Source organism: Quercus suber, unplaced genomic scaffold (genome assembly GCF_002906115.3).
Source record: "Quercus suber isolate HL8 unplaced genomic scaffold, Cork oak 2.0 scaffold_48, whole genome shotgun sequence".
NCBI classification, from domain to species: Eukaryota; Viridiplantae; Streptophyta; class Magnoliopsida; order Fagales; family Fagaceae; genus Quercus; species Quercus suber.
This window is the reverse complement of record NW_027069513.1, coordinates 1860269-1882601: the sequence shown is the minus strand read 5'-3', so window position 1 is coordinate 1882601 and position 22333 is coordinate 1860269. Positions and strand designations below refer to the sequence as shown.

At 35.8% G+C, this 22333-nt stretch overlaps 2 protein-coding genes and 1 long non-coding RNA gene across 3 annotated transcripts; 2 read left to right on the top strand and 1 right to left on the bottom strand.

Moving 5' to 3' along the window:
* Positions 1-1573: 1573 nt before the first annotated feature.
* Positions 1574-4384, bottom strand: LOC112001585 (receptor-like protein kinase FERONIA). The gene has a single exon (XM_024033761.2). It carries the CDS (start codon positions 4303-4305, stop codon positions 1603-1605), a length of 2703 nt encoding a protein of 900 aa, XP_023889529.1. The 5' UTR covers positions 4306-4384; the 3' UTR covers positions 1574-1602.
* A 7883-nt stretch (positions 4385-12267) lies between these two features.
* Positions 12268-13229, top strand: LOC111989118 (uncharacterized). The gene is made up of 2 exons (XM_024020936.2): positions 12268-12664; positions 12769-13229. The coding sequence occupies exons 1-2, from the start codon at positions 12268-12270 to the stop codon at positions 13227-13229; spliced, it is 858 nt and encodes a 285-aa protein (XP_023876704.2).
* Positions 13230-14007: 778 nt separating this feature from the next.
* LOC136066841 (uncharacterized) lies at positions 14008-15268 on the top strand. The gene is made up of 3 exons (XR_010628349.1): positions 14008-14348; positions 14432-14712; positions 14795-15268. It is a non-coding gene; the product is annotated as an uncharacterized LOC136066841 (long non-coding RNA).
* The last annotated feature ends 7065 nt before the right edge of the window (positions 15269-22333 follow it).

The following is a 22333-nucleotide window of genomic DNA, read 5'->3' as shown; positions in this document are numbered from 1 at the left end:
AAAATTAACACCTCAAGAATTTTGAAAATAATGTGGCAATTTGTTGTGTTAATATTTTTTTATTATTATTATTATATAAGCAAGTTCAAAAATAAATAAATAAATAAATAAGAAGAGAAAGGCAAGTAACAGTGGGATTGAACAAAACAAATTACTATAGTACAAGCACCGTAGAGCTATACCATTCATGCTTTTTATGTAAAAAAAAATAAATAAATAAAAAATTACACATGCATGTACCCCCCAGGGGCAGAGCCACTTGGCTCCTTGGGAGGGGGGGGCCATGGCCCCTCCAAAATTTTTCAAATTTCTATTAGAGTATGTAAAAAAAACTGACATGGGCCCCCACAAAAATAAATATCCCCCCCTCCCCCCCGGAAAAAAAATTATTTCAACCATTCTTCTAGAGTTCTAGTCCAATACAACTTAAAATAAAAGAAAAACCTTGGCCCATATCCAGCCCACTAGCCAGCCCCAAATCCCTAATAAAACAAAAATTTTCTCCTTTAAACTAAACTCACTTCCAGCCTAGCCCAACCCCAAATCTAAAATGCCTAATCAAACAAAACAACAAAGGCATCTTAAAATTCAATCCTCACCATTAAAAAAAAGGAGAAAACAATATGATTGTCACGCTGCCTTGTTTTTTTCTCTTCTATTCTCAATCCACACCTCCATAGTGTCACGCTTTCCTTAGAAACAATCTCCCCTTGATATATGCAATTTGGTTAAGAAATATTATCCTCAAGATTTCACTGAACAAGAACAAGAACTTTTGGAGTCTCAATTGCAACATTATGAGCTTAATGTGACAAAACATCCAAATTTTCAGAATATGAGTACAATTTCTGAACTATGTAGGGGATTAAAAATTTCAGGAGAGTCTAAAATCTATTTTTTGATTGATAGACTTATTCGTCTGATGTTGACCCTTTCAGTTTCTACAGCAACTACTAAACGAGCTTTTTCAGCTATGAAGCTGTTAAAAAAAGACTTTGCAATAAAATGGAGGATGAGCTTTGGCATATAATATGATAGTTTATATAGATAAGGAAACTGCAGGTAATTTCACTGTAGAGATGATAATGGATTAATTTTATTTCATGAAAAATCGTCGCCAAGCATGATTTGATGTGAATGTTCTTTTTTGTATATTTACATTGAATTAGACAGTTTTTTATGTTCATTAACGTACAAGAATATATATATATATATATGAAAATTGATAATTTTGTATTCAATAAACTTATAAATTATATTTAGTATATCTCTATTACAACCCAACCCCCCCCAATAATTTTTTTTTTTTTGGGGGGGGGGAGGTACTAAACATCGGCCTCAAAATATTATTTCTGGTCCGTGTTTCATTCAATATATTTCTTTCTTTGAGCATAAGGTACAAGAATATGTCCACTTCTTCAAACTGTCCTTGACAATCAAAAAGCAGCAAGAGTGTTTGCATTATTATTATTATTATTTTTTTGATGGAAAGAGTGCTTGCATTATTGATCCTATAGTTACCTTTCTTTTTTAATTGAACCACTATTTTGCAAGAAATAAAAAGAAAAGAAAGTGAAAGTGAAAGTGAAAGCACTTGTAGCATTATGGTTCTTCAAGTTTCGAGATTTCAATTACAAACTTCTCAGGTGTGGTATATGGTCCGCACCTACTTAGATCCGGCAATTGCACTTCAATACGAGGCAAGGCATTGTACTCAGAGGCTGCAAAAAAACAACCTAGCTTTGGTGGTTTGACCCACTTCAGCCCCACCTTATCACTTAAAAATCTAAGAAGCTCTTTATGTGATGTACTTTTGTTCCAAAGTGTTGGACACGATTGCCCCATCTCACCTTTCTTCCTTGGTCTTGACACCACCTGATTTTCTCCCACACATAGTGGAACTGCCTCACTAATCATGACCCCGTGGCCTCCATCACCAGCAATTTCTTGCAACTCCTTTGCAAACTCAAGAGCCCTCAACACATCAACCATTTTGGGTCTTTGATCTCTATCTTCACACACACATTTATATGCGATATTTGCATACATCTTCAAAGACTCCGGTGACATTTGATCAATCAGATGAGGATCAATGATCTGATCAAGTTTACCTTCTTCAAAACACAAACTGGCCCAAGAGGCCAAACCTTGTTGCTCATGATCTAAGCCCACATCCACTGCTGGTCTAGCACACAACACCTCAAACAACACCACCCCAAATCCATAAACATCAGACTTTACACTTAAATGGCTGGTCCAAAAATACTCGGGGTCCATATACCCAAACGTTCCCTTCACATCAGTAGTGACGTGGCTCATTGACAGTCTTGTAGGGCCCAATCTTGAAATCCCAAAGTCCGAAACTTTGGGTACCCAATTTTGGTCCAAAAGAATGTTGCTAGTCTTGACATCGCGGTGTATGATTGCGTGCTCCTCACCTTCATGAAGGTACAATATTCCCCGAGCAGCACCAATGCAAATCTCCAACCTCCGCTTCCATGACAATGGAGGATTATCTGCGTTGTAAAGATGATCATGAAGTGCTCCGTGAGCCATTAACTCATATACAATGATCATGACCCGTTCATCGTTGCAGTAACCTATCAAAGATACCAGATGGGGGTGGCGAAGCTTTGAAAGCATTTCGACCTCTGTCTGAAACTCATGAAACCCTTGTCTTGAAGTTCGCCCAAGAACCTTGATCGCAACTGGGGTGTGTTCACGATCGATATGACCTCTCCATACATGACCAAAGCCGCCTTTTCCAATGATAAGGTTCTGGTCAAAGTTGTTTGTGGCAGTCTTGATTTCTTGGAGAGTAAAGCGACGGCCAAGTGCTTGTAGAATCGGTGGTGGCTCGCTTTTGATGGACTTCGTTCTCATCCTTCTCCAGATAATTGTTAAGCACAAGAGAAATATGACAGATATAACACCTACAGTGGCTTCAATGTAGATTACTGATTTTGTGCCGCCCTTGGAATACTTGCAAGGTAGTGGTTGTGGGGCAGGTGATTTGAGCGGGGAAGGCGAAGGAGGGTGTGGAGCTTCAGGATTGGGAGCCGCGAGATTGGCATCAGAGTTATTCAATTTGAACAACTCGAGACCATTGAGGATAGCATCAGAATAACCAGAACTTGAATTAGCATTAGGACGAAGCTCTATAAAGAGAGGGGTCTTACCATTACTCTTTTTATTTGGTATCTTCACAACATAGTCCCTATATACCGGAATGCCTTGCCCACCGCTCCAAGTGATAACATCAGCAGAAATCTCCACTGTCTTATTTCTTATGGAAATTCGGAACCCTTTGTTACTTCTCTGCTTTACCTCCTGTTGGATTTTACAGAAGTGGAGTCTCACGAGGTATTTGAACCCCGAGTCCACTGGCAATCTCCAAGTAAGATTGTACCGTTTGTTGTCTTCCGATGTTCTTGTAATTCGGGCGGTCTGATAGACTTCCTTTGGTGCTGTGTAAGGAGGTATGCTTGTGTAGTTGATCTGAATTGCCCCATTACTAATAGAGTTCACATTTGAAGCAAGAAAGAAGTCGGTGTCATTAAGCCATTTCCGAAAAAGCTTGCCGGAGTCATTTATTGGTGAAATGGAGTGCCCACCTACGTTTAGTCGGTAAATCATCTCAAGAGCACTGTTGTTTTGGATATGGAATTGAGAGTAATTGCCGACTAGAGGTACACCTTTGTCCCCAGATTGACTGTAATAAAGGCTGGTGGGCATCGAGACAATTTCAATCCCATTTATAAATGCATATGAAGCATTTATAGATGGAGTGAAGGTTATGTTCAGTGTCTGATCCTGTATCACATTCACGCAAAATTCTTTGACAAGGGATTTTGATCCTATACTGAAGTTGCTAAGTAGAGTGAAGGGACCAGTAGTAACAGTGAAAAAGGCCTTAGACATATCGAAATTATCATGGTATGTAGAAGGGTTAAAGTACAATCTTAAGAATTTTTGGCCAGGACTAACACGAAATGTGTAGGTGAATTGAGAATGAAAGATTCGAGCGGTTTTGTAAGGGTCACGATCAATGGATGAGCCATGGGGATTGGAGAGTATAAAGGTGTTATTAGATTGTTCTAAGGAAACAAATTTTGAGTGAATAACTACATCGCCAGTCCACTCTCGACCATCTGGGTCAGTTGAGATGCCGGAGGAGCCACAGTTAAGCATGATATCATTGATGGAGGAGTATGTAGGGGAGGGCTTAGCAATGACTGTAATTGTTAGGTAATTGAAGAAGGATACTGAGAATAGGTAAATGTAAAATCTACAGGAGTTTTGCATGGTATTCTGTGATAAAACTTAGAAGTGTATGCGAAGCTGCGTCTGCGAGCGATATAAAAGATGTACATCCTAGTGGAAGTGTACATAGCAGTGCGCGGGGAAGCCCGCGTGGATGGTCAAGAGAACCGTGTGGTTTCTTTTTGGATATAGAGATGGCTACAATTATTCTTTGGAAATGGGAGATTGGTGACTCTTGGTCCCTACGACAGCCAAAAGGTGGGACTACTTAGTTGATTAGTAAAAGTATTCGTCAAAAAGCACACCATGTATAATATTTTTAATTATTAGTCAAAAGCACACTAAAAATAAAGTTACAAAGAGTGTGGAAAACTAACCAGCACGTGAAAGAAGTTCTTTATTATTGCCACAAAGATGCTGGAGTTGATCTTCAAACCTTAAAGCAATAACGCAAATAACAAAACAAAGAGTTGGGTTGTTGTTGGCATATTAACAATTTAAATTTTAGTATAAATATATTTTTTTTTAGAGAGTTTCAATTTATGGCATTCCCTCTTTTAATAGTATTTTATCATTAAACTAAGACACTAATCAATTTTTGGTCTAGACAGAGATTGAACACATAATTTCTTATTCAACTATTAGAGACTATATCAGTTGAGTTAACTGGAACCTACAAACTCAAATAAATATTAAAAGTACTACCAAAATTTCTAAGATAATTAAACACTTAGGATCCATTTGGATATAGTTTATTTTACTGAAAATTGAAAACACTGTAGCAAAATAATTTTTAAATGTGTAAATAGTACCGTGAAACCTATTTTTAATGAAAAGTTGCTGAAAAGTGAGGTTTGTGGGTTCCATGAACAGTACACGGGATACACTAGTGTGCTGAAAAGTATCTGAAAAGTCAAATATTACGTCTACTGTTCATGAACAGTGCATAAACAGTAGCTGAAATAGTGAAACTTGTCTCCTGAAACGCGTGCCAAAAAAAAAGAGGAAAACGCAAAACTTGAAACGCCAGACGCAGATAATTTCTATCCAAACGTGCACTTAATTATAAACCCACGTTTTATTTTTTTATTTCCTACAAGACTCCTATCTTAAGCACACATTCTCAACCAATTAGTAATGTATGAAACTTATCTCATGGAGCTTAGCTATAAGGGCAAAACTGGAGCAATGTCTCTCGTCAAGCCAGGGGCAAAGGGGGAGTTGAGGGAAGATGGTAATAGTGTGTTATGACTCACTTATGTTATTCCCATATTCCATGTCAATAATATGGCCCTCAACATCTTTTTTGATGAATAATAAAATTGTATTAAATAAAATAGAGCCCCTATATATGCATTGAATTTAGTAAACAAGCTAGTGATTGTTTCTTGTTACAATTTGAATGAAGTTATGAAGTGTGCAACAAGTTCTCGTTACATTCCCTTGGTGACATCTATATCTATATATATCTAAAAGCTGAAGCGTAACATTTATTATTACTACACTTCAGTTGAGTCACATCAGCGTCCACGTCATTATCATTTTTCTTTTCAATTTTCCTATAATTTTTTAACGTTTACTCTTTTTTTTTTTTTTTTAATATTTACACTTTTTCCAACCTTTCTTTATCCCTTACCTTTTCATCTCTCAACTACCCACTACCCTCTACCTTAACATCACTTTTCATCTCCCCACTACCCTCTACCTTAATATCATTCTTCATCTTTCCCTTCATTTTCCTTCTTTTTTTTTTTTTTTTCCTTTTTGTCCTTTCTTATTCACAACCTCTTACTATAAATTTGTTATTCTTCTCTTCCATTCTGTACCTACTTTTCCCTCACAAAAAAGTTCTCTCTCTCTCTCTCTCTCTCTCTCTCTCTCTCTCTCTCAATTTTTTGTGGATTTTTTTTATTTTTCTTTCATCTTTGCTTCAGGTTGATAAATTGTTGTGTTCTTTAGAACTTTATATTGAGTTGATGCATTTAGTTTTGTATATTAAGTTTTTTTTTTCTCTCTTAATTGTTAATTTTATTACATGTGTTTTTCTTTAAATTCTTAGTTTGGGTTGCTTTGAATTCACCTATTTAGTTGTTCTATAAATGTTATTTTTGTACAACATGACATTTTTTCTACAAAATTCCTTTTAGACTTGATACGTTATCTTTTCATTTGATTTTTTTTTTTTTTTTTTTATCTCCTTATGTGTAGTGATTCACTTCTAACAAAAATTATTCTATTTATATATTTGGGAATCTATTTCTTCTTAATTCCAATAGTTTAAATTTTGTATGAGCCATAAGGAACAAAGGGGTCCATAATGCATTCATGTTCTCCTTGTATCGTGATAAATCTGAGTAGTAGAATAGTGTTGTTTAATTTACCACTATTACATATTTTTTCCTAAAAGCTACATACCATCGATCATAACACTAAATGGATATTTCAAAGTTCATTTACATGATTACTTTGCTGTGTGGTGAGTTGAAACATTGTTGGGTAATGATGTATGTTAGATTGTTTGTGTAGCCTTTTGACTTGCAAAGGGTAAGTACTAATTTATGTTAAGTTTTTGTTTTTGGTATTCTTTAGAGCTATAATGGTTGATAGGTCTAATGAGGTTCCATTAATTTATGCGAGGCTTCAATGTCACCCAAATGACAAGCAATAAAACAAGACAATTCATGTTCAGCTTTCAGGTTTATTCTTTCCAAAAAAAAAAAAAAAAATGATTAGCTTTCTAGTAACCACCAATTTGTTTTGTTAACTCAACATCATAAAACAACTTTAATTTAGTTATATGGATAGGGTTTATCATTTTTCGTGATATATATATATATATATTCAAGCTAAAATCAATAGCACTACCACAATTGACCATTTAAATTCAGTCATATCCTCCATATCATTAAATTATTAATATTTTCTCTCATTTTTTTTTTTAATTTTTAAAAATTAAACATATAATGTTTTAATTAAATACAAATAAATAAAAAATTCCTTATAAAATCGTACTTTGTTTTTAACATTTATGCTTTATCCAACATTTCTCATTCCTTTCACATTTGCATTTCCCCACTACCCTCTATCTTAATAACACTATTTATCTTTCCCTTTATCTTCATTTATTTTGTTTCTTCTTATTCTTATCCTCCTATTATAAATTTTTTATTATCTTTTCTATTCTATATTTCTTTGCATAATTTTCCCTCACAAAAATTATTATTTCCCTCTCTCAATTTTTTGGTGAGTTTTTTATTTTTCTTGCATCTCTGCTTTAGGTTATTAATTTTTTGCATTTTTAATAACTCTACTTTGAGTTGATGCAACTTAATTCTGTGTTTTATTTTTTTTTTCTTTTTTCTTTTTTGTTCTCTTTGATTGTTAAATGTTATCCTATTGCATTATAAAGAATATAATATTATTTTATTACATAGCATGATTTGGATAATTTTATTACATAGATGAATGTATGTAATTGAAAAGTTCTTTAAAACCCATTGGACAACTCCCACCTCAAAAGTCTTGCATATCGAATCTCTCAATACAGAATGGAGGTGAAAAAAAAAAAAAAAAATCCCATAGTGCATGGTTAACGTGAGTCAACCAAATAATAGCCACCTAGCATGCGAACATGCCCCCCAGAGAGAGAGAGAGAGAGAGAGAGAGAGAGAGTTTCAGCCATAGTGCTGAAGCATTAGGTCTCTCTCTCATTCTTTGATCAATTTTAGCATGTATTTATTCAATAAACACAAAATTTTCGGTAGTTCATAAAAAGCAAAAGCCAAGTTAGCACTAAGAAGTGCAAACCTAGCCAAGAAAATCCAGGTAAAAGCCCTGTAAGTGAATGCGATATTTGAGCAATGGACAATTTGATATTTAAAAGAAAGTTATTGCAGTTAATCAAGGTAAACAACAAAAATTTATTATCAAATCTGAAATTGCTTATTGATATATTTGGATAGATAAACTTGGAGTTCAATGGAAAAGGATTAAGCCGGATGGATATTTGGAGGTTGAAAGGGGAAAAATCTCTTAAGCCCAAGTAGACGGATCCATCGTTTGCACGGCCCTATATGGACGGACCTATTGTGAACGGGCCGGACACAGACGGGCTGAATTATGCTGGGCTAGATTGTCCATGGGCCTGTTGAGCCCCTAAGGAGGGATATTTTGGCCCATTCTCGTAAGAGCCCAAATAGAGTCCTTGCGCTAGTAGGACTTCGGAGATCTGGTATACTTGGTAAAAATCTTCCGCGTAAGGAGGAGACTTGTTCATCACGTTTTGGACTCCATATATTATTATTATTATTATTATTATTATTATTATTATTATTATTATTATTATTATTAGATAACTCTAAAATAAATTATCACGCACAACGCAAGGGCCTGCAACTAGTTATATCTAAAAACTGAAACGTAATATTTATTATTGCTATACTCCTATTGAGCCACATCAATAGTCATGTTATTATTTTATTTTCATTAATAAAAAATATATTTCACTTTAGCTTCCATAACACCTATGACTCTCTATCTCCACTATTTTCAACTTCCCATATAAGTTTTTTAATGTCTCAATCTCTCCATCTCTTCGTTTCTTGCCTCTTGCTCTCTTTATTGAATCCAATCAGCTCATACATGTTCAATTGCCACAGCCCCTATAAAAACAAAGAGATAAAACCAAATAGAAGATATATAAATCGTTAGACGTCCTCTGTCTCTCTTAACCAGAAGGTGAATAGTTTTGAAATTAACTCTAGCCAATATAGAGCTCCTTTCATAACAACAAGCCTATATTCTTGGTAAACTAAAGACACAATGCTTTGTCTCTTGGTAGTTACAAATTTTTTTGCACGTTACATATTTCTTTCCTTAAAAAACCAAAAACAACTTCTTTCTTCTCCCTCTCTCTCTCTATACGTTATTTTTCATCTCTCTTATGCCCTCTTTACTGTATTTCTTGTGACAACTTTGAGACAATTCCTCCATACAAGTTATTTGCAAGCAAAGCCTCAAAAGCAAGAACATTGTCAAGCCAACACACACCTTCAATGGCATTTCAGCACCATAACACCACTAGCACCACATTGCTAAAGGTATTTTCTTATACACACGAATTTTCGCAATAATTATGATTTAGGTTTGATTATTATGAACTTCTTAGTTTTGATTTACATATCCAGCCTAGATTTGGTTTTGATTAAGGTTTAAAATTTAGAATTGGTTTGAGAGAATTAGAAAGGTGAGAAAGAGATTGTCTCTTGGTGGTTACAATTTTTTTTGCACGTTACATATTTCTTTTTGCAAAAAACCAAAAACCACTTATCTCTCTCTCTCTCTCTCTCTCTCTCTCTCTCTCTCTCTCTCTCTCTCTCTCTCTCTGTACGTTATTTTCCCTCTCTCCTCTACTCTCTTTACTCTGTTTCTTGCGACAATTTTGAGACAATTCCTCCACACAAGTTATTTACAAGCAAAGCCTCAAAAGCAAGAACATTGTTAGGCCAGCACACACCTTCAATGGCATTTCACCACCGCAACACCACCAGCACCAAATCAGTAAACGTATTTTCTTATATACACAAATATTCACAATAATTATGATTTAGGTTTGATTATTATGGGCTACTTAGTTTTGATTTACATATCTAGCCTAGATTGGGTTTTGATTAAGGTTTAAAATATAGAATTGATTTGAGAGAGTTAGAAAGAGAAAGAGAAAGAGAAGGGCACCATTGGAGGGCTCTAAAACACCAAAGAATGAAAAATAAGCAAAGGGTTGTTATTGGTCTCCCTCAACCCATGCCAAAAAAAAAAAACCACACAGTTAGCCCTTCTCTTTAAATCAATTTGCTTTCCTCCCCCTTTATGTTTACAATTATATTCGTTTCACTTTTTAATTTTTATTTTCATATGCTAGAAATTTACATATTTCTTTAATATATTTTCTAAATAACTTTTCATTATTCAAATTTAATCTTCTCTGAACTATTAGAGGCCCCCACTTTTTTTTTTTGGACGAGTTTAAACACTAAAAAGACATTTTCTCTTCTACCTCTCCATAGCAATCTCTTTCCATCATTTTTGGGGTTTCTTATTAATGTGTGTTTGATCTATGTATTTTGTTATTGTTGATGAGATTTGAGGATACTCTTTTTGTTTATCTGTTAAAGAATACAACTTTGTATTTGTTAGAATTATTAAACTACTACTACTTATTGGGTTGTGTTTAATGCATTTTGTGATTTGCCCTTTACTTATAGGGCCAAGGCGAACTTGTCACCATCTCTCACCAAAGCCACTGCAAAACTAAATAGAGGTAATTTAAGATTAACAGGTTGCTTTCTTTTCTTTTTTTGGGAATTTAAATTTTTTAAGATGAAGGCATAGATATATATTAAAGTTACAATATGGCAAAGGCAAACTAAAAAAATTTACAACATAATTTATTAGATATAGGCAGCCAACTTCTTACAAGTGAGAGAGACTACAACGTCAATGAAGCTGTTCTAAAATATTAATCTCCACCTATTCCTATGACACGTATTTTGGTAGTAAACTTGGGATTGTTTGGATTGACAATTAGAACATTAACAAATGGGGTAATTAGACTTAACCCACCTGTGGGTATGCTGGTTTTAACATTGGTTACTTGTGTTTTGGTGTTTACTTAACCTACTTGTGGAACCCTCCGTTAGTTGTTTGTAACCCACCTCACCCATTCCGTTTGTAAATATCATTTACCATATAATCCAACTTTTAGAACACCCTCTCAAGACTCAAGACATTGCTTCAACAAAAACCCTAGATTAGTAATCGTTTATGATGAAAATTGAAATCTTAAGACTCACAACGAAGTAGTAATTATTTTAGTTGGTTCTTATTTTGGGATTTGAAGTTGATTTCATCATGGACTCTACTTGGTTCTTATTTTGAGACACATCGAAGGTATGTTTCTGAACTAGGGTTCATATTTTTGGATCAATTGATAGATTAGTGTATGTTAAATGTGTTAATTAATTTAGGGTTTTAGTCAAATATTGTAGATTATCGAAGGCAACATTTTTGTATTGTAATGTTCACAAAAATTTCATCTCATGTTCTACTATAGGATTTCAGTGTGTCTATTTGTTATGGTCCTTAGGGATTTTTTGGGTTTCTATTGTAATAGATTGTTTTCTGTACGGTGTGTTAGTTGTGGTCCCTAAGGAAACAATTTTATTCTTCCCTATGTACCCTATCAACCTTTATCAAACTATTTCGGGAAAAAAAAAATCATTTTTTGTTTGATTGTGTTTGACTTTATGCAAATGGGTGATTTTGCTTTCACATTAAAAGTACATTATGATGGGAAATTTGAGTGCAAACCACAGTTGCAGTATGTAGGTGGCCAAATGGGTGTAGTGTTTAAGGTAGATCTTGACTACTTAAGTAGGTTTGAAATACATGATCTATGTGTGAAGGCTGGAGCACTAGTTGGTTGTAAGGTGCATTACTTAATACCAGGAGTTGACTTAGAGCATGGTTTGAGGTTGCTTCCTGGAGATAGTGATGATAAAGTTATGTATATGTGTAAAATACACAAAGAATGGCCAACTGATACAATTACTTTGTACACAAAAGCAGGGGTTCAACCTAATAGTGTTGAGTTACCTGAGGTGGACAATGGTGAGCTTGCTGTGGTGGAAGAAGATGTGTTGATTGATGATGATGTGGAGTTGGAGGAGGATGATAGGCATCACTTTTATGGCTATGATGAAGTTGCTATATACAATGATGATGGGCAACATGCACCCCACCATGAGCAAATTGAGAGGAATAATGATAGAAAAAATGAAGGTCAACATGAGAATGTTGACCAGAATGAGGGACCTAATTGGTTAGATGAGAGGTTTAAGGGACTAGATTTTGAGGATGATGTGTTTGGAGTAGGAAGTGAAAATGCTAAACATGCATAAACCCTCAATTCATAAGAGGGATAATGGTCCCCAACTTAAGCAAACTATGAGGAATAATGCAAATCATGCTGAGCCATCTAGCAGACCTCAACCTGCACAGCCCCCAGTTAATGATCCTAAATGGTATGAGCCTATTGTTGATGGTGATGACCTTGGAAGTGTACAAGGTTCAGATGATGAAGGGAGAGTGATATTCCCTGAATATAATGAGAAGACCTTCATGAAGAACCCAGTCCTATTTAAAAGTATGAAATTTCCTAACGATAAGGTATTTAGGAAAGCTTTGAAGGAGTATGTTGTGAAGAAACCTATGAACATCAAGTTTAAGCTGAATGAGAAAAACAAGATATCTGTATATTGCAAAAATGAGTATGGGTGGAAGGTGTATGCATCCACAATCACTGGTGAATCTACTTTCCAGATCAAGACCTTATTTCCAAACTGTACATGTGGTAGGACATTAAAAAAAAAAACCAGTGCACATCAACTTATATGGCTAAGAAATATCTGGATGATTTCAATAAAAATGATAAATAGTCTGTTGAAGTTATACAACACCATGTTAGGAAACATCTAGTAGTTGACATGTCTGTGAACCAAGTGTGTAGGGCAAAGCAAATGGCCAAAAGTTTCCTTAGAAGGGATGATGCTATGCAATACACTTGGTTGAGGGATTATGTAGAAATGATTCGTATAACTGATATAGATAGTAAGGTGATACTTCAATCTGAAATGGATGATGAGAACTCACAGCCAAGGTTCAAGAGAATGTATGTGAGGTATAATGCACAAAAGGTAGGGTTTCTGAGTGGCTGTAAACCACTAATAGGATTAGACAGGTGTCACCTGAAAGGGAGGTTTGGTGGTCAACTCCTATCAACCACTGGGAAAGATGGGAATGGTAACATCTTCTCAATTGCTTTGGTCGTGGTGAACAGGAGAATAAGGAGTTATGGTTGTGGTTTTTGCAGCAATTTGCAGATGATATTGGCAATTCAGATGAAATGAATATGATTTTCATTTTTGATAGACAAAATGTATGAAAACTTCAACATTTTTTCCTTTTCTTTTAATGTTTATGGTGGGAAATGTGGTACCATTCTCAACCACTCTTTTTTGTTTTGTATGAAATGCAGGGATTGATTCTTACAAAATAGTTTTTCTTCTCAAGAGTTGAGCATAGGTTTTATGTTAAACACATTTACAACAACTTCAAGATAGACTTTATGGAACAACTCCAAGATAGACTTTAAGGGACTAGAGTTGAAGTCTACTATATGGAAGTGTGTTGCAGCCACAACTATTAGAGAATTTGAACAGAGAATGGAGGAGATGAAAGAGTTAGATCATGGAGCTTGGGAGTACTTAGCCAACATAGACCTAGCCCAATGGAGCATGTCTCATTTCAGCAGCAGAGCTTTATCAGACTGTTATGTGAACAATCTGAGTGAGTCTTTTAATTCAATAATTTTACATGTAAGGGATAAGCCAATTGTATCAATGCTAGAATGGATTAGGACTAGATTGATGAGTAGATTGTACATTAAAAGAGTTGGTATTGAAAGATATAAACATGACATATGTCCAAATATTAGAGATAAGCTTGAGAACTTGAAGTTAGAAAGTAAGGGTTTCTATGCTACACCATCTGGTAGATTCATTTATGAAGTTGATAATGAGTATGAGAGACATGTAGTGGATTTGCCAAGGAAGGCATGTTCATGTAGACTATGGGATTTAAATGGAATTCCATGTAAGTATGATGTAACAGCAATTTACAAGAACCTTAAGCAACCAGAAGAATATGTACATCCATGTTATTTGAAGGATGCATACAAGGCTACTTACAAGGAGATTATTCCTCCACTGCCTTGACAGAGTGAGTGGATTAAGACTGGTCTACCTGCTTCTATTGCTCCAATTGTATACAAACCACCAAGCAGGCCACCAGTGTTAAGAAAGAAGGGTGCTAATGAGCCAAGAAATCCAAATAGAATGTCTAGGATGTATAAATCTGTTAGATGTGGTAATTGTAAATTGGTGGGCCATAACTCAAGGCGATGCAAGACTAGCAAAACAGGTGAGACCCCATGGGAAAGGAGAGTGAGGCTGCAAAGAGGAAGATCAGTAAGTGACCTTTCCTTCAATATAATTTGAGCTTAAAACTAACATATAGAACTGATACTGTGTACTTTTTTTTTTTTTTATAGGCACAAGGCAGTAGCAGTGAAAACACTTCTCAACCTACAAGATATCCACCTCAAGCGAGCCAACCTAATCAAAGACCACCTCAACCAAGCCAACATACTAAATACCACCTCTAGTATATCAGCCATATTCTCAAACAAGTTCTAGCAATCAACCCCCATCTAATCAGCCAACACCCCATACGAGAGCACCACTAACAAGAATATCAACATGGTTTTCAAGCAGCCAACCTTGTACCCATCAGCCTAGAGAGACATGTTATTTAAGAGAATCACTAATTCAAGTATAATTTAACTTCCCTGAGATGTGACTTCAATCCTAGTATATTGCAACTACCTAACCAATAGTCTTGTATATTATTTCAGCCTAAAGATTTGAGGTCTTCTAAAAGGATTAGAGGAAATGATGGACCAAATGGTGCTATAGGAAGGCCTTCTTCAAGAGGTTCAAGAGGGAGGACTAGTACAAGAGGGCATCATTAAGCATGAGAGCAGAAAGGTCTGGAGCAAGGCCATTAGTACATACACTTGCTAGGAGCAAGAGCAAAGATAAAGATAATGATGATTGCAAGAATGTGATTTACTCACTTTTTGTTAACTTTTTGCGTGTGCATAATAGTGCACTACAATAGGTTTGGAAAAACTTTATGTCTATGTTGGGTTTAGGGTATTGAAATGTGTGTTGTTGACAAGTTATTATTGCGTTTGGTAGATTTATGTGTGGCAGACAATTTATTATTATATTTGGCAGTATATGTCATTGTTATTAGATGATCCATACTTTTGTGGTATCATATGGACAAATTAGGTTGAAGTTAGAAAAAATGTTTATTTTGTGTACATGGTCCATACTTTTGTGGTACCATAGTTTTCTGTGCATGGTGCACTAATACAGTTGTGAAGATTAATGAATCAATTTTTGTGGCTAGCCTGTTATTCGCATTTGTTTTGTTACTCTTCATCTGTGTCTAAGTTTGCAAATTGTCTAACTAACAAATTGTGTCTAAAATTGTCAATTCTGTACCAAATGGCCAATTGTGTACAATGATCAGTTGTGTCTACAAATGACCAATTGCGTCTACAATGATCAATTCTGTATACAATGAACAATTGCGTCTAAAATGACCAATTATGGATACAACAAGTTCCAGAACCCCATTTCATTTCAAATTGTTGGCCACTAACAACATTCATTACAAATTCCAACTAACAAAATTCATTACTAACAACTTACATAACATTTACCCACTACTCCCATAAACTTAGAAATTATAACAACCTCAATGGCTTTACTCCAACATCCTTAAACCAACCACAAAATATAAGGAATAACATAAATAAATAAATAAAACTATGACACAACCAAGGCAACTCCATATTGTTTTGCTCTTTCTTTGAAAACTATTTCTCTCAATATTGCCTTTTCTTCTCTTCTCTTAGCTATTCTTTCCCCCTCCTTTGCTTTTTATTCCATATCACAAGCTAGCTTCTCCCTATCACTAGCAGTCTTTGCCTCCCTATCACTAGCAGTCTTTGCCTCCTTACTTCTTCCTACAAACACAAATAATAATTACCCAAAATTTTACACTATTGCATATGTTGAAAATAAAATCATTTTCCAAAATAACTCAAATCATTGTAAAAGCAACATCCAAAAGACCTTGTCCCAAAGTCAGATAGTGTCAAAGAGGTCATTGGTGCACTTCTCTCTCTAGAACAAAAATCCTGGCTAGAACTCAAGTAAAAATCACTTGATGAAGTCATAATGCAAGGAGATCTTTGATTCCTACTACCATAACATATATAAAATAAAATAAAAAAGAAGCTAAAACTCAGACTAAATTTTTCAAAAAATGTTTTAAACCCTATAACACTAACTTGCCGGTGTGAAAGGACAATGATGGTAAAAAATTGTATCCCCTTACTCGAAATCAATACCAGATGTTGGATCTCACAATCTATTGAACCCGAAATGTGATTTTAGTAGCTTTTGTGGCCATATATGTTGTTTTCTTGTGTTCTTCTTCATGGATTTTTGTTCGAGCAATGTCTTGAGTCTTGAGAGGGTGTTCTAAAAGTTGGATTATATAGAAAATAATGTTTACATACGGAATGGGTGAAGTGGGTTACGGAGGGCTGATGGAGGGTTCCGTTGGTGGGTTAAATGACAAACTCCAAAAATAGGTAGGCAATGATAAAATCAGTCTAACCACAGGTGGGTTAAGTCTAACTACCCTTAACAAATATGCTCTTAGTTCTTTATGAGATGTATTCATGTTGACTGTGATATTTCTCTGTAGAATGATGAATAGAATTGAGAAGGAGAAAAAATTGTTTAGAAGCCACTGAGAGTAAGGAAGAACCCATATAGTTGCTGCATTTGGATGATTCAAAAGTTATGTTGACATGTACTTATGCATTAATTTGTTCGTTTTCTTTTGGAAAATTTTACATTTTTAAGGTTCTTGAGTAAAGGATCTATGGGGCTTTTTTTTTTTTTTTTTTGGTTATGTGTATATGTGTGTTTAAATGTGCTACGCATTCCGATTTTTGGTATTATTCAATTTTGAGTAAGGTTCTTGAGTAAAGGATCTATGGGGCTTTTTTTTTTTTTTTTTTGGTTATGTGTATATGTGTGTTTAAATGTGCTACGCATTCCGATTTTTGGTATTATTCAATTTTGAGAGGTAGGTGTTAAATTGTGTTTATGTTTTAGCAATCTAACATTGATCATCTTGAATGTCATTTTATATATATATATATATATTTAAGCTAAAGCATAGCATTTATTGTTGCTATACTCCAGTTGAGTCATATCAGCATTCACGTTTTTATCTTTTTTCTTTTCAATTTTCCTATAATTGTTTTTAATATTTATTTTTTTAATATTTACACTTCTCCAACCTTTCTCCTTCCCTTACCTTGTCATCTACCCACTACTTCTTCAACTTTTCTCCCTCCTTACCTTTTCTTCTTCCCACTACCCTCTACATTAATATCATTCTTCCTCTTTTCTTTCATCTTTCTTTATTTTTGTCTTTTCTTATTCACACCCTCTTACTATAAATTTGTCACTATCTCTTCCATTTTATGCATAGTTTTCCCTTAAAAAAAAAAAAGTTCTCTCTCTCTCTCTCTCTCTCTCTCTCTCTCTCACAATTTTTTGGTGGATTTTTTTTTCCTTGTATCTCTACTCTAGGTAGGTTGATAATTTTTTTATATTCTTTAAAACTCTACTTTAGGTTAATGCGATTTAGTTTCGTTTTTTATTTTTTATTTTTTTTGTATATGATTGTTAAATTCTATCCTATTACGTTATAAAGAATTAAATATAACATATAAAAATATAATATTATTCTTTTACATAGCATGATTTAGATAATTTGGTATTTATTGTTTTTTTAATTTTTTTTTATTCTCTTTGATTGTTGAATTTTATCTTATTGCGTTATAAAGAATTAAATATAGCATATAAAAATATAATATTATTCAATTACATAGCATGATTTGGATAATTTGGTATTTATTGTAATTTAAGATTTATTCTATTACACAACATGATTTTTTATAGTGCTCAATTTAGATATTAAACTATGAGACTTTACTAATTTTTGTTTTTTTTTTTTTAATCTTTTGTGGTAGACAAAGTACTCATAGCAGTTGTATTAAAAGTACTCTATCATGCTATTTGTAGGTGAAGAATTTGTTCCTCCCCACATCTAATTGTTGTCCTCCGCGGTGCCTGGCGCGGTGCGGTTTTTGCCCCTCGTCCCCGAGTGCAGGCAGCCAAGGGGGGTTTCATAGTCTCAGCCCCAAGCCTGGAATCCCATATCGGTTAGAGAGAGCGCCCCACTACCCTTTATAACGCTTCAGGAGCTTGGGTAGTGTACCACTACTCACGCGTGAGTAGTGGTACACTACCCAAGCTCCTGAAGCGTTATAAAGGGTAGTGGGGCGCTCTCTCTAACCGATGTGGGATTCCAGGCTTGGGGCTGAGACTATGAAACCCCCCTTGGCTGCCTGCACTCGGGGACGAGGGGCAAAAACCGCACCGCGCCAGGCACCGCGGAGGACAACAATTAGATGTGGGGAGGAACAAATTCTTCACCTACAAAAAGCGCTTTTTGGGGTTAGGATGAGCCTTAGCTTGCCTCCGCCCCATCTAATTGTTGTCCTCCGCGGTGCCTGGCGCGGTGCGGTTTTTGCCCCTCGTCCCCGAGTGCAGGCAGCCAAGGGGGGTTTCATAGTCTCAGCCCCAAGCCTGGAATCCCACATCGGTTAGAGAGAGCGCCCCACTACCCTTTATAACGCTTCAGGAGCTTGGGTAGTGTACCACTACTCACGCGTGAGTAGTGGTACACTACCCAAGCTCCTGAAGCGTTATAAAGGGTAGTGGGGCGCTCTCTCTAACCGATGTGGGATTCCAGGCTTGGGGCTGAGACTATGAAACCCCCCTTGGCTGCCTGCACTCGGGGACGAGGGGCAAAAACCGCACCGCGCCAGGCACCGCGGAGGACAACAATTAGATGTGGGGAGGAACAAATTCTTCACCTACAAAAAGCGCTTTTTGGGGTTAGGATGAGCCTTAGCTTGCCTCCGCCCCATCTAATTGTTGTCCTCCGCGGTGCCTGGCGCGGTGCGGTTTTTGCCCCTCGTCCCCGAGTGCAGGCAGCCAAGGGGGGTTTCATAGTCTCAGCCCCAAGCCTGGAATCCCACATCGGTTAGAGAGAGCGCCCCACTACCCTTTATAACGCTTCAGGAGCTTGGGTAGTGTACCACTACTCACGCGTGAGTAGTGGTACACTACCCAAGCTCCTGAAGCGTTATAAAGGGTAGTGGGGCGCTCTCTCTAACCGATGTGGGATTCCAGGCTTGGGGCTGAGACTATGAAACCCCCCTTGGCTGCCTGCACTCGGGGACGAGGGGCAAAAACCGCACCGCGCCAGGCACCGCGGAGGACAACAATTAGATGTGGGGAGGAACAAATTCTTCACCTACACTATTTATTTAGAGAAAAGCAAAAGTTAGCCAAACGAAAATAATCAGATGGGTGACAAATTTTAGCTTTTGCAATTTTACTTTAATTGTTATTATTATTTTATAACAATGCATATATAGAAATTTAATTCTTAGATTTTTCTAATAATTTTTTATTTGATAATATGCTTTGGGTGGATGAAATTACAATTTCTACAAAGAAAATAACCTTAATAGATTATCAACAACAAATTGTTTTTCCTAATAGGTCCAATTAATCATTAATAAGTTTATTAATTTTCTTAGTTACGTTTTTCGGTGTTTTAGATTGTAGGCAAAAAAATAAGGTTTGAGAAAGTTTGTTTAAAACTAAAATAATAATTTCCAAATTTTATGTTCTTTTTAATGATTCACAAAATGTTATAAACAACTTTTATTAAAAAATGAATATTTTCATTAACTTGCATTTTGAATTTTTGAGAAAAATTGTATAGTTTTCATTTTGGTACGACAAAATTTATATTTATAATTTATGATTGTTTTTATATTACATTTATAATTGTTCCTATAATAAATAAAAATATGATTATGAAATATATTATTCTTCATTAAATTAGTTTAAATTGTATAAAAAATTAATAAAACCACTATAAAAATGATTATCTCACGCAATGTGCGGGTTCGTGTCTAGTTTATATAAAATTTGAACTACCATAAAAGAGATAAATGTATTAGACAAAAAATAAAATATAAAAGGCATCTATCTATTCATTGCGAGTACTTGCTGTATTTTTTTTTTTTTTTTTTTTTCGTGTTTGTAGTTGTGCATAATGAAGCAGGGGTGACATACGCTTTTTGCTTTATTGAATTTTTTTCATCTATCTATTCATTGCGAGTACTTGCTGTATTTTTTTTTTTTTTTTTTTTTCGTGTTTGTAGTTGTGCATAATGAAGCAGGGGTGACATACGCTTTTTGCTTTATTGAATTTTTTTGTTCCTTTTTTTGTAATAAGCTTAATTTAATTTTTGTATTTGAATTTCTTTTCTTATTTTTTATGTTGTTTTTAGCACCAAAATAATGTACTACTATGTATGTACTTTACCAAAAGGTATAATTGTTTTAATGAAATTGATGATGCAAAAAGAATCTTCAGTGAGTTGATCGTCCACACGCTTGCCAATTGGGTACCTAAAGAACAAAAGGATGAAGAACCTACAAAGAGCACTGATAGAGTACTGGTCAAAGACCCTCTGAAGGTTAAGTCAGTGATAGAAGAATCTCCAATAACTCAAAAGTGAGAGAGGTAGGGAAGTTTTTACGTACCTTGGAGAAGAGAAGACTTGGTGCTTATATAGTGGTGTAGGGTTGACCAAGATCCCATGAACATAGAATCTTTTTTTGTATGAAAGATATGGAGTTAATGTTTCGAGATCTTAGAGCTCAACTTCCCATACTGGGAGGATATGAATCTATAGAAGCATCTTTGGGTGTGGTGTGTAAGTTCTTTCCATATAAGGATGCATGAGTGGGGAACACACAAACAGTTTGGGACTTAGTGTAATCGATCGTCGGTATTGGGTAACTTGATGAGCACTTTCCAACCCAAAGGGTAAATGAATATGAGGGGTATTTCCATTCTGAAGGGTAAACAGAACCTGAAAGGTAAATAGACCCGACGATTACTTTCCAACCCGAATGGTAAATGGAACCCGAAGGATAAACAGAACCCAAAGGGTAAATGGACTTGGCGGGCACTTCCATCCCGAAGGGTAAATGTTCCCGACGAATACTTTCCAAGCTGAAGGGTAAATGGAACCCAAAGGGCATTTCCATCCCAAAGGGTAAACAAAACTCAAAAGGTAAATAAACCCTACTGGTACTTCCATCCTGAAGGATAAATGGACCCGACTGTTACTTTCCAACTCAAAGGGTAAGTGGTCCTGACAGGTACTTTCCAACCCGAAAGGTAAATGGAAACTGAAGGGTAAATGGACCAGACGGGTACTTCCATCCTGAAGGGTAAATGGAACCCGAAGGGTAAGCAGAACCCAAAGGGTAAATGAACCAGACGGGCACTTCCATCCTAAAGGGTAAACAGAACCCGAAGGGTAAATGGATCCAACGGGTACTTCCATCCCGAAGGGTAAATGGACTTGTCAGGTACTTTTCAACCCGAAGGGTAAATGGAAACCGAAGGGCATTTTCATCCCATAAGGTAAATGGAACCCGAAAGGTAAATGGACCCAACTGGCACTTCCATCCCAAAGGGCAAATGGACTCGACAATTACTTTCCATCCCTAAGCATAAATAGACTCGAAGGGTAAATGGACACGTCGGGTACTTTCCAACCCGAAAGGTAAAAGGAGTTATAAAATTTCTCAGTTAAAATATTCCTTATCAGCTACCCCCTATTATGTGGTTGTCGAGATACTTGACGGGTCATGGAATACATCATTTTACCTTGTAGGTGGGGTTTATTTTTAAGCAAATGACTAGGCACCTGTCAGTGTCCTTGGTCATCAATCCATCCCGCAGGTAAGACCTAGTTTTAATGAGTGATTAGGCACCTGTTAGTGTCCTTGGTAGTCAGTCCACCCTATAGGTAGGACTTAGTTACTAGGTACCCATCAGTGTTCTTGGTCGTCTGTCCACCCCATAGGAAGGACTTAGTTTCAATGAGTAACCAGGCACTCATAGGTGTCCTTGGTCGTCGATCCACTCCGCATGTATGGCAGTTTGAATAAGTGATTAGGCACTCAGTAGTGACCTCAGTTCTCGTTCCTCCTTATAGGTAGGACAGTTCGAATAAGTGACTAGGCACCTGTTGGTGTCCTTGGTCACCAGTTCACCTCGTAGGTAGTATGGTTCAAATAAGTAACTAGACACCTATCGATGTACTTGGTCATTGTCCTAGTTGACTTATTAG